Source organism: Aythya fuligula, chromosome 1, assembly GCF_009819795.1.
Source record: "Aythya fuligula isolate bAytFul2 chromosome 1, bAytFul2.pri, whole genome shotgun sequence".
Lineage (NCBI taxonomy): Eukaryota > Metazoa > Chordata > Aves > Anseriformes > Anatidae > Aythya > Aythya fuligula.
In genome coordinates this window covers 60,058,254-60,075,056 of record NC_045559.1, presented here as the reverse complement: position 1 = coordinate 60,075,056, position 16,803 = coordinate 60,058,254, and the positions used below count along the sequence as shown (strand labels likewise).

The 16,803-nt window shown below is 37.3% G+C and overlaps 1 protein-coding gene across 1 annotated transcript in view; it reads left to right on the top strand.

Annotated features, from left to right (window-relative positions):
* The window catches only part of TRIM24 (tripartite motif containing 24), a 55,828-nt gene that overhangs the window by 28,725 nt on the left and 10,300 nt on the right, over positions 1-16,803 (top strand). Inside the window, exons 4-11 of the mRNA XM_032207492.1 lie at positions 1,099-1,231; positions 2,520-2,636; positions 4,319-4,433; positions 5,014-5,160; positions 7,896-8,013; positions 12,428-12,693; positions 13,282-13,446; positions 14,812-14,991. Coding sequence (XP_032063383.1) covers positions 1,099-1,231; positions 2,520-2,636; positions 4,319-4,433; positions 5,014-5,160; positions 7,896-8,013; positions 12,428-12,693; positions 13,282-13,446; positions 14,812-14,991 — 1,241 coding nt within the window. The remainder of the gene's footprint in view (positions 1-1,098; positions 1,232-2,519; positions 2,637-4,318; positions 4,434-5,013; positions 5,161-7,895; positions 8,014-12,427; positions 12,694-13,281; positions 13,447-14,811; positions 14,992-16,803) is intronic.

Here is a 16,803-nt window from a genome sequence, read left to right as displayed (position 1 = left end):
CTCCAAGGGTCGTTTCCAGTACAGTATGATACTTTGGAGATGGGTGTTATATTCTTTATCCCATTTTCAGATATGGTTAATCAAAAGTGAGTGTCAAATGTACACAGAGAGGGCAAAAGTAGTGTATAACTTATTTTGAATGTAATTTGCTGAGGAAACGCTGACAGGAGTGCTTTCTGTGTATTCAGTCCTCCTCTGAGTCTGCTGGTCAGTTTCAAAGAGTTTTGACAGAGTATAAATCTGAAAATAACTCCATGGGTTTTATTAATGAAAGTAAATGAATGGGTACAGAACAGAGAACTTCTTGATCTGCAGCAAAGGAAGGGCTGCAGTGTGATCCCAGTTTTCACTACAAGCCATATAATCCTTATGAACTCAGTGTCTGACCCAACTCATAACAGATCAGGCTTTTTTGGTTACACTGCATACAGAACAATTTTTTTCTACCATACGGTGATGTTTTCTATGTTCTTTGTATTTGCTTTGAGAACTGAGATCACTGAACCATTTAGAATTGTCTCCTGAAGGGACATTAGTAACTTCTGGTTACTATGTATTGTATTTTTTTTTTGTTGTTGTTCTTTTGAATACCTGTATCTTTGATATCCTCAAACTCCCTTTCACCCATTTTGCTGAGAAAGAAGACAGCAACAAATTAGGTCAGCCATCTCCTCGTTCCTTTTCAAGGGAACACAACGTGTGTAGGTGATCCTGCTCGGCAGGGGGATTGGACTAGATGATCTTCAGAGGTCCCTTCCAACCTCAGCCATTCTGTGATCCTGTGAAGGGATCTTGTTAGTTGAGGGATGTCTCTTGCAATTGCAATGGCACTGGCTATTCCTGTTGTAAATAATTTTTTGTGAGGGTATAGTAAGTAGTGGTAAAACAGGGTCTAAACATTCTCCATGATAAAGGGTGTTAGCTCCATGCATGATCAAGAATAAGACATTATAGTTTGAGCTTACAGCTGTTGTATTGATTAGGTAGCCTGATACATGCTTTTAACATATATCTGAGGGTTATAATGAGAAAAAACTTGAGAACGGAAATATTTAATAATTTCAAGAGACTCAACTGATATCTTCCTTTATTCAACAGAGGCGGTTGGTGTGACCAGTCAACGACCTGTGTTTTGCCCTTACCACAAAAAGGAGCAGTTGAAATTATATTGTGAAACCTGTGACAAGTTGACCTGCCGAGACTGTCAGTTATTAGAACACAAAGAGCACAGGTATCAAAACAAAGTATATGCTTTATGCAGATTGCACGTATGAAGATAACTTGAAGTTGATAACTACAAGTTAACTTGTAGTTAAGGCTCTAGCCATATACAATACAATTGTGTGAAAAAAGAGCAAAATTATCTGGTCAGAAGGGAAATAAACAGATTGTCTTGAAAAGAATGTGCCTGACAAGAGTGTAATAGTTTATAGCTAAACCTAATTCTTCCAGTTTTTAGTCTGGTGACTTAAGAACAAGACATTTCTTTACTGTTGATTTATTTGGATAGAATTTGTTGCTATGCAGCTCTTCAGAGAGCCTTTAGAAAGCACGAGGGCTCTTTTATATAACTGTATGCTTATGTGTAATTTCTCCATTTGTCCTTCAACAAGATGGTTGTATAACAGAACATTACCCAACAAGTTCAGAAGGGAGCAAATGGGCATTTCTTCAGTGAAGAGCCCTTTAAAGGGAAAAGTAAACTTGAAGTTTGGCTATCTTGTACTTTGAGAACACTGTTTATAACACTTAAGTCTTTGGGTTGCTGTTCTTTCGTTGTTTCCTAATGACTATTGAAGAAGAAAAGCAGGATTATATATCTTCTACCTACAGGACAATTATTTTCTGGCTAATGCATACAGTAATAGCGTGGGACAGATGTACTCATAAGTTAAACATTAATATGCTCACCGTTCCTGATGCAACCACCCAATGAACTTGCTTGCCTAGCCAGGTGGACATCAGTACGTAGAAGCATGTTGGCCACTGTTGCTTCTTGGAACAGCTTTAAATGTTGATCTTGCTGAGTTGCATTTGTCCTTTTTAAATTGTTCTTCTCTTAGGATTTATATCCCTTTCAGAATATGCCACCTCTTTTTTTTCCACAAATTGTTGATGATTTCAGTTCCTTGATTTAGTGTTGCTGACTTCTACTGACTCAGCACTCTCTTCTTTGCTCTGTTTCTACATTCTTATCTTGTATGAAATAATAGCTTACATGCTCTTTCATTTAGAATAATGTCTACAGCACATCATTAATTTTTCTTTCTGTAAAATTGGGACAAGGTCATACAGTATGCCTTCATATTTATGAAAATCGTAATTCTCAAAATGTAAAATTAAAGTTAAAGGAAATACACTATAAATAAAATAGGCTTGCTGTTGCTGGCATGGAGTTTCAGGATGACAGATGTTGGACTTGACGACATTTTTCTTCATGTAACAAAGTCTTTGCTACTCTGCTTCTTAGCATATGACACCTTTTGCATGCATAAATACTCACTACTTGTTTATTGCAGGTACCAGTTTATAGAAGAAGCTTTTCAGAACCAGAAAGTGATCATTGAGACACTCATCACTAAATTGATGGAGAAGACTAAATATATAAAATATACAGGGAAGCAGATTCAAAACAGGTATGTATTGGATTTTGAGGTTAAAACTGACAGAAGGCAACTTTACTATACACTCTATTGAAATGTTTAGGTTAATAGACTTAGGCTTTCAGAAAGAGAAATTCTGAAATTTTCTAGAACTTCTAAAATCTTCAGTTTGCCATAGAGACTGTTGCCTACTTAATGTGCTTGGTTGTGTTAGGTAAGTCTTCTGCTCAGCCTGTGGACTTAATGGCAGCAATAGTTTGTGTGCAACAAAATAAGTTATACAATGAAGAGTGTTGGAGTGTTGTGGTTTAACCTGATAGGCAGTTAAGCACCATGCAGCTGTTCACTCACCCCCCCGGTGGGTTGGGGAGAGATTCAGAAGGAAAAAAATGAAAGTTCTTGGGTTGAGATAAAGACGGTTTAATAGAACAGAAAAAGAAGAGAAATAATGGTGATGTTGGTGATAATAGCATGTACAAAGCGAGCAACACACAATTACTCATCATCTGCTGACCAGTGCACAGCACTGAGCAGTGGTCCCCTGCAACCCTGGTCAGCTTCCCCATATTAATCCTTCAGCATGATGCCACGTGGCAGGGGACATCCCTTTGGCCAGTCTGGGCCAGCTGTTCTGGCTCTGTCCCCTCCCAGCTTCTTGTGCACCCCCAGCCTCCTCGCAGGCAGGGCAGCATGAGAAGCTGACAAGTCCTTGGCTCTGTGTAAGCACTGAAACACCAGCATGTTGTCAGCATTATTCTCATACTAAATCCAAACCGTAACACCACGCCAGCTACTAGAATGAAAATTAACTCTATCCCAGCTGAAACCAGGACAAGAAGGCAGTCTTATGTTCTTCCTCACCATCAGCGCACACATTTTTTCAGCGTAGATCCCTCTTAGAAAGTGAAAGGTTATGATTCATGTTTTCATAATACTTGTAACGCATATTTGAAGACTTATGTAATACTTTCATGCTTGAGGCTTTATTCACTCTATACTACAAACCTAGGAGAAGAGTAAATATGTAAAATGCATGTATCATTGGACTTTTTAAACTGTTCCTTTAGCAGAGTTCAAAGGCAGTACCCAGGAAGATTCAAGGCAGTATAGGATGCTCAGTGCAACTTGAAGTTTCCCTTCTTTGCCTTACTTTGAAGAAAAAGAGCAGGCATTTTTCTCTTCTTTTGATGTGTCTTAAGTGGTTATTGCCCACTGTCTTTTAGCAGTAGCGGTTTTCACAATGTAAGATTTTGCTTCCCTGTTACCAGTTTGAACATTATTGCTGAAATAACTAAATTTAAAATATGAGTTTATTGTTGTTTTGTTTATAGAGTATCATTCTACCTTAGGTGGAAACTGTACTTCAACAATTTTGAGTGTCTCCCGCATTTCTAGAATGATCCAGGGCAATCAAGGATTTCAATTACAATGAGCTTTTAATTTTTTTTCAGTGACATATGTCAGTAATTCTACAGACAAAAGTCATTAGAATTTACCACTAGTGAATTAATTTTGTCATAGGTCACTGGTACTTGCTCTTTCTATTTCTTCCAGTAATTTTCCTGACTAAAAATATCTGATGGTATATGTGTTTATTGATGCATATGATTAAGAAATATTGTAGTCTCAGAAACAGTGGAGAGATTTTTAATACTGTGTTTGGAGGGTGGGCTTATGAGCTAAAGAACATAATTTTCTATACTGTTTACTTGCAGAATTCTTGAGGTGAATCAGAATCAAAAGCAGGTGGAACAGGATATTAAAGTTGCCATATTTACACTGATGGTAGAAATAAACAAAAAGGGAAAAGCTCTGCTGCATCAGTTGGAGGTAATTTTATTTCTGTCATGAGAAACAAAAAATGTCAGTTTTTATTTTTTTAGAGTAAGATTAAAGTTGATTTCTAGTACTAGACACCTGTACCTGTTCTGTTACTCTTCCAAAGCAGAGAGATGTCTCACACAAGCCATATTTGTTTACTTATCCATGTTCCTTTTTTTGTGAGTTGGGTCTGTCTTCAAACCCTGTTTCTTCCTCCAGTCTTTTGCAGATCATAATCCTGTGTGTCATGCATGAAAGGTCTTTCGGTCAGACAGCATATTGAGAGAGATCGTCTAAAATTGATACCTAGAAAATTATTACCTCCAAGTGTGCTTAAAAAAACGTGTGTATAAAGAGGCACATATATATATACGAAAACATGTCAAGAGAACTGCAAATATGCACACAGAACCTTGATATCTTAAATGTGCACTGATTCACTTGTTTGATAGCTGCAGTCAAGGGGCAGGGGGTGCTTTTTAGAAGAGCTAGGTGAAACTACTTGATCATTAGGAATAACAAACATGAAAGCTAATGCATTTTAACTGTAAATTGAACCATTGGACTGGAAATGCTTTTCTGTTTGCAGACTCTGGCAAAAGAGCATCGGATGAAACTTCTGCAGCAACAACAGGAAGTGGCAGGTCTCTCTAAACAGCTGGAACATGTCATGAATTTTTCCAAATGGGCAGTTTCCAGTGGGAGCAGCACAGCACTACTGTACAGCAAACGCTTGGTAAGGTTAGAAATACAATCTTTGATTACTTAGATGTTATAGTTAGGGCAGGTACATGCACACAATTGTCTGTAACACCAAGGAATTAGACTTTTTAATGACTTCATATTACTTACATGTAGAATGTTTGTATGAAACTTTTTCAAATTTTTTTTCTCACAAATGTAGATGTAGAATGTTTCTAATAATTTAGCTTCATGGTTCTATCCTGCTGTACTACTACACAATCAGTGTAGATCCACAAAAGTAGCAATAACTTATTTACTCTGAAATAAAAACCTTGTAGCTGTGAAACACAGCAAAATTGTTGAATGTCCTATGTTATTATTTGAGGTTCTTTTCAGTGCTTGTTACAGCTTCTAAGTTCAGAGAAAGGAGGTATTTATATATTCTGGAGTCTCATATATCCAGCATTTAATGTTTTTTTTTAAAAAAAACATATTGCCTTGTTCTGTTAGGCTCATCTTCCACTAAGTATTCAAAAAATAATCTGCTAAGCTGATAAAAATGAAGCTGAGGCTTTTGCTTGTTCATGCAAACAGTTATGAAACGAATATTTCAACGCTATAACGATGCTTAGGATCTGAGTGCACATGGTCTCACTAGGCTGACTACTCATGAGGAACAGAACCACCAACACCCAAAAAAAAAAAATCAAAAAAAAAAAAAACAACAACAAGAAAAATGAAATTAAAAATACTGACATTTATCCAGAGGCTAGTAGATTGTACTTGCCAGATGAAGAAAATCTGTGGTAATGTTGAAGAGAGATGCTAGATCCTCTTTTTCCAGTTCCTATAATTGGAACACAAGTTCTCTTTTTCTTTCCTTATTTTCTCATTGCTTAGTTGAGAATCTGCAGGCTTTTTGGTGTATTTTATTTTAGACCTATTAATACACTGCTGGGAAGTAGTCCTGTAGTCTCTATAGGAGATAGTTCTATATTTGTTTTTTCAACTTCAAATGGTTAAACTCACTAGGCCTGCCTTATACTGCCGTAGCAAGTATTTTGAAATTAATTGGGTAAAAAGGGCATCAAACTGAGTCATGTTGTTGATAATTGCCTAGTGTTGCTACAATGACTTGTGCTATATGAGTAAGAAAAAATAGTATGTTGCAGGCATGTTAATCTTATAAACATTATACATCCTAAAAAAAAGACTATCTTAACCTGTAAAGCCTCAGAAAAAGTTTGAGAGAATTCATAAAAGAACACATAAAACTCAGGCTCCAGATTTTTTGCTGAAGATAGTGTTATTTTGGAATTGAGTAGCTAGCTTGTCCATGTACATCTGGAAGACCTGTTCCTGAACAGTGACGCATAGAGAAGCATATGAAGCTGCTGCTCAAGGATATCCAACCCCTTGAAACTAGGAGGGAGGAATACTTAGCAGACTTACATGTATATTCAGCATTCCAATATGGAGGTAATGCCTGTACTCCAAGGAAATAGCATACTAAGCAGTATAGAAGGAATCAATTTCTTAGTCTAGTCCACCAGCATGAACAAAACGTTTTCTAGCTACTACCATTACTCACAAGAGGTATAAGTCTAATCATTAGTTTATATACAATATATATGTGCACGCAACAGGAGGAATATATGGAACAAGCTGTGACAAAAGTAATTTGCAACTTGTATTGGTGACAGCAGAAAAGAGTAGGAATTCTACAGTATAGTATAATTGACTCTGGCAGTCAGAAATTTCCTAGAAATACTAGGAAATCTATATTCAGAATAGTAGGGCACTTTAGATTTTCCATGGTCATTTAAAACAAACCTTCAAAACACGTAAGTCTTGCTAAATGTTTTTGTATGTGGCCAAAAACTGACCTGTTTAAAGGAAAGAGAAAAGTAGGAGTAAAGTGTGAAGTCTTATAAAATTCCTACATAAAAGAAAATTGGTATTATTTTAGGCAGATATGACCAAATAAGTCTCTTCAACTTTTCTAGGGAATTATTTGAGAAAAATCTGAGAGGAAAATGAAATTTTAAGGATATAATCGTAGAACTTGATAAGGTTTTTCCTGTATCTGCTGTTACTGTAAATCAGTGTCTGTGTTAGCTAGTGTTAGCTAATTCTAGTGAAATAATTGCAAGAAAATGTTGGTTTTTTTTAGTATCTAGATAAAGACTCAGGATTTGATAGAGCCTTCTGCTTGTGTAACCTAATCATAGTCCAGGCCTTCGGAACTACCTTTGGAACCAAGGAATTCTAAGAATGTGAAAATATCTGAGAATTTTCAAACAAATTTGTGAAATAAAGTATAATAATGCTCTACTGGACAAATTTTACAAAATTCTATTTTTTGGCTCTCTGAAGAGATGTTAAATATACTACAGAGGAAAACTTCTTGTGATGATACTTGTTGCTAAAAGGATGGGATACTGTTCTTTGAAAAATGAGTGGGTTAACTTAGGTTTAGTAATGATTATGTGAATCCCTTCTTTGTAAGTAGATTGAATGTGGTGACTCAGTTTGTGGAAGGATATGTATCTCTGCAAGGGAGAAGAATTTTCTTTATTTTGTAGTTGATTGCTTTTTAGAGCTACTTTAGAAAGAAGAGAGATGTTGAAAATATCCCTTTTATTTGTTGTTTGGACAAGCTTTTTTTATCTCTTACACTCCAGATCTCGAGGGGCTTGTTCAAGGCTTTTTGTTTGTTCTTTTGAATAGTTCATATTCATGGCTTCAACCCCCAGAAGAAAAACTCTTGTTTTATTCTTATTCTAGATTACGTATCGACTACGCTATCTTCTCCGAGCGAGGTGTGACGCTTCACCAGTGACTAACAATACCATCCAGTTTCACTGTGATCCTAGCTTCTGGGCTCAAAATATTTTTAATCTAGGTATGGTAAAGTTTTATTAGCACTTTGGCACCTCGCTCCTGTTTTGAAAGCAGCTTTTTTTGTTAAGATGAATAGCCTCTGCACTATTTATTTTTAAAATTTTTTAGATTAACCTGCTTACCTGTAGAAGGCATTTGAAGTGTGTTGTGTTGAAAAAGTACTATTGATGAATACTTATGATGAAGTATTAATGAACTTCCCTTGTTTGAATGCTGTGTGATGGTGTGAAAGTAGCAGTTTTTGGTTTCCTGGGCAGTACATGTGACTTCTAGGTTCTGAAACAAGGAACACAATACATACCCCTACTTTATAACCTAAAGTTGATCTCATTCTGCATCTTCCAGCCCTTTCTTCTACTTCAATCCTATCTTCTCAAGCTGAAACCCACAGCAGCATTGTAACATGTTTAAGAACCCCTATTTGCTTCCTTGTCATGCTGAACAATAAGCCTTGGCGAAGTAAGATGAAGAGAAGGGAAGAATACCAAAGAAAAATAGAAGAACAGGAAAGAGAATATTGCTTTTGGGCAGTTGTCTTGTTTTTAAGATCATCTTTCCTGAAGTTGGGAGTGGACTTCAGGGTAAAGCATGTTTTTAACAGAATTGCCATGTAACAGTTCATCATCGGTACTCTGTTACCTTCTGGGAAGTTTTGCTCTAGTCTCCAAACTAGTGTTTGTATTTTTGTTTTACAGCTCTAAGCTACCAGGTTTTATGACACTCTTGAACCCCAGAACCTGGAAGCTTTGCAGGTAGTCCATTTGTGTGACTGCCTGAAAGCCTCTGAGTTTAATGGAGATAAGCATGCTAGGAAGTCATCAGCTTCAGAGCAGGAATTAAAACTCAGGTCTTTTTAGGATTTTGTGACGGCTGTTGTATTTCCTTTCTCTCTCTACTTCTAGCTTGATGGGCAGTTTTTATTTTTCTGTTGTATATAGAATGCTTTGGCAGATACCTGTGGGACCTTTTCTGCCTTTTGTCATAAATTGTTGAGGGATTTTTTGAAACAGCAAAAATCCCATGGCTTGCTGTAGCTGAGCAAACCAAGCTGCCAGGGCAACTATGAGAAGTTCCCATGACAGTGTTCCCACATCGCCCAATTGAGGAATTCAGAAAAATATTGTTACCAGTAGCTGGCTTCAAGGACAAGGTCTATGTGACTGCTAATCACAAGGGGGTTGTTTTCTTGCAGGTGGGGTTGTTTTCTTGTAGCTTTTTGTCTGAGTGCTTTTGACCAATAATCTTGTGTGAAACACTGTCTGCCCCTATTAAGTTCACTATAAAAGTTAGGCTATTCGGGCAATAAAATGGAGCATGATCTGACTCTACTGGTGTCTGTCGTGCTTTCGGCCGTGCTTCCTGCAACAATAAATTAGTCAGTTTTACAGATGTACAGAGAGGTGCAAATCACAGAATCACAGAATTTAAATGTATGCTTCTCTACAAAGGCAGAGAAACAGTGTTATGGCAGCACTTTAAGGCAAACATGTTTTGTTTCTCCACATACCAGGATGCTGGATGGTAGCAAGGAAACTTTAAAAGTTCTTTGTAAATAAGTTTACTTGGAAAAAAAAAAAATCAAAAGTGAATCTGCTTCTGGAAATGAAGTGTCAAGCCATATGGTGATGACTATGTGAGCTGCTGCTGAATTGAAAAGATGTTTGTTGAGGGGGGACTTTCTTCTGTGCATTTTTTTGCTGTGGGTTTTTTTTTTTTTTTGGTTTTGCTTTTTCTGTGCTTTTCTCATCAAATGAGTCTTTTTGATCAGCTGAAGTCTGTTCCCTTAATTTCTGGAAAGTGTTATGTTATAAATGGCTCTCGTATTTACAGCATAGGAGTTTTTATAACAGTTTATCTACTTAAGTGATAGATAAAACCAGGTCATGTTATATCTATCTGGTTTTGGAAATTGCGGCATTCAGGCTGTTAAGTTTATGATAAGACAGGTTCAATTTCAATGAATAACCTATATTTAAGAACCACTGAAGGAAAAAAAAATGTAACAGTCTAAGTAAGTGCTGTGGTTTAACTCTGGTAGGCAGCTAAGCAACACCTAGCTGCTCACTCCATCTATTGGGATGGGGGAGAGAACTGGGAAGGTAAAAGTGCAAGAACTCATGGGCTAAGATAAGGACAGTTTACTAGGTAAAACAAAAGCTGCGTGCACAAGCAAAGCAAACCAAGGAGTTCAGTCGCTGCCTCCCATCCGCAGGCAGGTGTTCAGGAAAGCAGGCCTCAGCACGCGGAACAGTTTCTTGAGAAGCCAAACGCCATCACCCTGAATGTCCCCACCTCTTCCTTCAGCTCTTTACCCCAGCTTTTGTTGCTGAGCATGACACCACATGTGGGACATCCCTCTGCCTGGTCTGGGTTACTTGCTCTGGCTGTGTCCCCTCCCAGCTCCTGGTGTACCCTCAGACTCCTCGCTGGTGGGGCAGCACGAGAATCTGACAAGTCCTTGGCTCTGTGTAAGCACTGCTCTGCAACAACTGAAACAGGTGTTAACACCACTGTTTTCATCAAAAATCCAAAATGCAGGCTTCTATGAAGAAAACTACTGTCCTGGTTTTGCCTGGGATAGAGTCAAAGAAACGAATTGCTCTGGGAAAGACTTGTGTTTTAGTCAGGCTGCATGTTACTGGCAGGGTGATAGCATCTGTATACTATTGGGATAGCTTGCTTATGGATTTCAAAGTGTATTTAAGAAAATACAGTGTTTAAATTCCATAAATTGTACATGACCCCTAGTTTTCTAGAATAATGGAAGGGAATAATTCTCCTACGGTAACTTTGGGTTAAGTAGCTTTACACAACAGATGTTAATTACTTCTTCAGAAGCCTTTCTAGAATTAGACTTGGAGAGAATGGAATAGCAATGTGGTATGGGTTTGGTGATGGTTGGCTGTAGTACAGTTGATACCATTCTTTGTCAAGGTAATCCGTTTTCTAGAGAAAGACAGTAAAATTTATCTGTTTTCCTTCATGCAAGAAAATATATGGGGAACAGTTTTATTCATCAGAATTTTTCTCTGCTTGTTTTATGGGAAATTGCCTAGACTTGTTATAGGGCTATTAGGCAATAATAGGTTGGTAGGGTTTTTCATTTTGTTTAACATATCTAATATATTTGTTAATAACTGACATGGTAGCAGCAGAATTAAAATGTATGCAACACCCAAATTACTAGGTGTCAATATGAAAATAGTACAGCTTCTAGTATTCTGTCCTGCTCTGTGCTACAATATGTTGGCTGGCCTAGACTCCCTCTGTGTCTATGCACAGCCCTTTCCTTTTTGTGTCTAGCTAAGGAACTAAAAGGATGCTTCTTGCATAGCTTCTCAGCTCTTGGGTTGAAAAAGAGGAATATAAAATGCACATTGCATTTCCTCCTCCTTTGGATAATTTACTCAAAAATGAGTCAGGTCAGACTGCACAGGATCCACAGAGACTTACAGATATGGGAACAGACGTGGTAGTGGGATGTCAAATTCTGCCAGGACAGGGATTGTCAGACTGTCCTGTGGTGTGCCCACCTCAGGAGGTGAACTCTCCTAGGAAGCAGTACTGAATCTCTGAGAGATAAGGGAACTTGTTTATCCCCCTCTTGTATTGAAAAGCTGTTGTGTGCAGCCCTTCACAGATCATTGGAATTTTTTAACTTTAGGTCTTGGATGATAACTTTCCATACCTCGCTCTGTTTTAAACAAATTATCTTTCTTTTTCATTTCTTTTAAAAACAGCATACTAGTCCCTTGAGTCTAAATCAACATCTGTTCTAGTTGGAATTCATTTTTCTTGGGTATGGTAGCCAGAGTTTTACATGAGGGTTTCTTATAATTGCGCTATATGTTTCTTCAGATAAAATCTCTCACTTCACATTAGTGTCTAAAAGTTACCTGTCTAGTCAAGTTTTCCTATAAATCAATAGAGCGAGGAAACACTTCCTGGAGTTGCCCATCACATTCTGGAATTGGGACTGAGTATCAGGAACTGAATACCATTTGAATGTTCCATGATGCTGACTCCGAGGCAAAACAAAATAAATCACAAACCTTTAAGTATGGTAACACAGTTAAATTTTTGATGAGATGATCAGATCAGGATGTTCTCTCCTCTCCCAGGGAAACTGTTCCCTTGTTCTTCTGGAGATGCCAGAACACTTTGCTAGGGGAATCTACATCACAGAGGAGGCTGCAGTGCAAGGCAGTTTGCTAGTATCTCCTTTTTCTGCACTATAAAATGCAGCCATGTTTTTGCCTGGAAGCAACACAAATGGAGTCCTTATTTAATGTTTACCCATCCTTTGTGTTACAATAATGAGTGATGACCTTATGGTATAAAAAGAAATATTTGTGAAAAATAGTATTCTAACTGCAATATTTTAGTATTCTTTTTTATTTTATTTTTTAAACCAGGTTCTCTGGTAATAGAAGATAAAGAAACACCACCACATATGCCCAAGAGCCCTGTGATGGAAACAAATCTGCAGCCAGCAGGCAACTTACCTTCAAACCAGCTGTCTAAGTTCCCAACGCAAATAAACTTGGCTCAGCTCCGACTCCAGCACATGCAGCAACAGGTTATGGCTCAGAGGCAACAAGCTCAGCGCAGAGCAGGTCCAGTAGGTTTACCAAATCCAAGAATGCCTGGAGCTATGCAACAGCCTCCTGCTTCTCATCAGGTAAGATATGACTATTTCTAGAGAAGATTATTATTTTCCACGTTGCTGAAGAAGGATATAAAGAAATAAATTAGGTCTAGATACAGAATTGCAGATAGCTTCATCTTTAGCTGATGGTTATATGAATTGGCTAGGGAACATGTTCTTTACTGAGCGCTGAATGACGATTTTAAACTTGTTTGGTAGAATGTGTGGTAATGCTCAGTCTATTACTGTTGAGAAAATAGTATCATATGGCTTCCAACCATATATAGTGCTGAGCTATACATTCTGTTTTGTCAAATTATTATGAAGTGAATGTGTCATTCACACACACAGTTTGCATGGAACTGTGGTTCTTCCATATGACTTTCAAAATTGGAATGTTCTTACTGGCTCTTGTGACATATCTGCATTTATTATGTCAGAATGATTCAAAACTGTATACTAGGTTTTGTTTTTAATTTTCAATGTGTTGTGTGATCATTCAGATAAATGGGGTGATACTCTGTTTGCATTTAATGTAGATGCTTCAAAAGTGAAGGGCATTAACAATTTCTGGAACACTGAATTGATATCACCTAACTTACAGAATTTTTCGTCATGCAGGCACCTCCGCGCTTGATTCATTTTCAGAATCATAGCCCTAAGTCCAATGGTTCAGCTCCTCCTGCACAACAGATGAGATTTCCCCCAAGTCAGAACCTACCAAGGCAAGCAATAAAGCTCAACCCATTGCAGATGGCATTCTTGGCACAGCAAGCTATAAAACAGGTAGAGTTTCTTTCACATGCTGTGTAAAAATAAAACATGAAATGTGCTTTATATCATCTTACTTTTGTATTATGTTTCAAGAGTGCTTTTCAGTTGGAACAGAGGCTGCTTTCTTCTCTGTGACAAGATACCCACGGTTTTCTTAATGAGAACTGTCAAGTTTCTTTCATTCTGACAGCTCTAAACTGCTACGGAAGTGAGCCATTATGTGTGATGCATAGGTGTTTCATTCTGTCTGCTATTACTGTGATCTCTGGCCATTTATGCAAAACTTAACGAGGACATGACCTATATATGACAATCGATGAATAAACAGAATGGTAAATCCTAATATTTAGCGCAATGGTAACAGCTTTACTAGAAACCAGGTAAAAGCTTGACTAAAAAGCCATAGCTGCAAAAAACAAAACAAAACAATCAAACAAAAAACTATTAACATGTGTTGTTAGGTATTTTGAAGGAAAGAGAGGATCATGTTGCCAGAGACGAGCAGGGAAGAATCTGGTTTGTGACCTGAGAAGTAGAGTAATACCATTCATAATTGCAGTGCTTATGATGTGAGAGAACTAATTTGAACTGAATTGAAGAAAGCTGCATAATATCTAAGAGAACCTATAGAAACAAACTAAATCAGTTCTGTTGTGAGCATCTGAAAAGAAGATTGGCCTGTCTGCAGGCCTTTCTTTCAAGTGTTTTCATTATCTAGTAATGTTTTTCTTGAACTAGAAACCAGTGAATAGAATGACTGACTAGAAAGGAGTTGAGCCTGCAAATTTGTCTGCAGTTGCCATGAAATTGAAAACTGTGTATGTCTACATGAGAAGGAAATTTAGTCCGTACACTTTGTATCATGTTGCTAAATGTATAGATAGATGGAGATACATATAGCATTTCAATTTCTTAATCATTCTAAGTTGTTAAGGGAAGCACAGCATCAAATACTTAATGGTGTCCAAGTGACAATATAGCTATTTACTTAATAAAAGTACTGGAGCAGTTGTGCATTCAGCCTATTAACTGTAATGCTTTTATTTCACTGAAATTGTTACATTCCTCCCACAATACTGTCAATGCAGCATGAAATATTAATAGATACTTAAATTCAAAGCTGTATCTCAGTGTTAAGAATTCACATTATTTCTTCTATTCATAGTTTTCAACTACTTGTCATCTTTCCTTATCTTGTAAGATTGGTCGCTGAAATTAGATAACTTCAGAGTAAATCAGGATGTTAAATTTGAATTCAGTTTACTGAGCTAAACTGCTTGTTTAGCTGGTGAGTTAGAACCAGGATGTGTACTGTATGTACTGGGGGTAAGGGAAAGTGAATTTTGGATATCTGTGGATCATCTCTTTTCTTTTTAGTGGCAGGTTGGTAATGGACAAACTTCAACTGCCACTTCAGCTGCAAGCAACATAACATCTACTCCATCCAGTCCCACAGTCACTAGTGCTGCGGGATGTGATGGGAAGACATATGGTGCTCCTGTGATAGACTTGAGTTCTCCAGTGGGTAGCTCCTACAATCTGCCATCTCTTCCTGATGTAAGTGTACGGTATGAGCAATGTTTTATGGGTGCTATTTTGAAGTCAGTTTGAATGTTTGTAAAAAGTAGAAATCCTTTTAGTTTTAAAATTCTTCTTCTGCTTGTCATAATGAGACAGTTCCAGGAAGCAACAATTCAGGATTGCCTATATACTGCTGACAGTATTCAGGACTGTTCTGGGGAAACAGCCAGTAGGACTACTACGAAAAATAGCATTCCGGGTTGTAATTGTGATTGGATTTGTTTATTTGGTTGCTGCCTATTGCACCTCCCCCCACCCTTCCCCTCTTTTATTTATACTAACAAAAATGTGTTGACTTAGGTTTCATTTACCAGTTACTGGCTGCTGATGGTATTTCTGGTAAACTTATGAATTTGTAATATATTTCTAACTAATTGGAAGTGCTGTATTAGGTATTGAGTGTTGGCATAATCAAATATTTGTTTTCTCTACCTTTTGTTGGTACTTTTCTTCATATATCCTCTAACATGCATGTGAGCAGGTGGTAGGGGAAGCATCATGAGATGATCTTTCCTAAAACTTCTAAACTTCTTCCATTTTTCTTCTGATTGGTCCATATTTGTTAGAGGTCTGCATTAGAGCTATCAATCTCTATTCAGTTGATTTTTCTTTCAAATAACTTCTGAGCCTATTTCTGTGGTCTAAAGTTTTAGATATCTGAAATGTCATGTTTTTCTAGTCATAACTTGCTGTTACTATATTTCTCCCCTGTTCTTCCCAATAAAATCTTAGATAAAAATTCTCTATTTTTTAAAAATAGAGTGAAGTGATATCACAGTATGTGTCAGAGTAAAAAGATGAACTACAGAACACAGTAATGAAAGTATGGAATCTGTAAGGCATTTCTACATTTTTGTTCACAGTATCATTGTGAACTCTTCAACTTGTATATGGTTATGTTTATGATACTGAAGATACATTGCACAAATCACTGTACGTGTGTTGACCTAGCAGAAGCTTCTGCATCCACTTCTGAGAAGTCTACCTTATAAACAAATTTATTTCAGTGGTCAATGCAGTTGTTACCCGTGGATTTGTGATGTGTCTGGGTAACTGAGAAAACTGAAACCAAGGTGATCTAATTTCCGATCAAGCATGATCTTATGTATTAAAAAAGAAACACAAACACAAAAAAAACCTAATGTTTCAAAATGTCGTTTTTCTTTATCAAACCAGAATGTGTAGTCTGTATAGAAAGCTAGAGTAATAACCTTGGACCAGGTTCAGTTACCTGGCCTGGGCCGTGGCTAGAAAGAACAAGTGTTAACTTGCTGTTTTTCGTGAATATGGTTGGCACCAGCCCAGAAAGTATGCAGGGCAAATGTATCCTTAGAGCATCCTTTAATGTTGAACAGGACTGCAAGAATCTCAATGGATTAATGGGTAGTTTTGTTTCATAGATTAATGCGTATTGCTTTTAGAGTATTTTAGAGTATAGAATGTAAGCATGTTGAAAGAGGGTGTGGAGATTAAAAAAACATTCATATCCTCTTAATTCAGTATATGAAAGCTACCTACCTGTCTGATGTAAGCTTTCTCTGTAGCTGATGGCGGAAAGAATTGCACTTCCAGAATCATCTCAGCTTAAAATAATGTTATGGATCACCGTCCGGATTTGGCCATTTCTCTTTTCAGTGAAAGCAAGATGATCAGTTTTAAAGTAACCACCTCACTTTTTTGGTGACTAAAGCTAGGTGAAGTGCATTTTGGTCTTCACAGCGAAAAAAGCACTATGCCAGAGGCGTGATTTTTTTTTTTTTTTTGGTTCCATGTTCCCCCTCTCCCAAA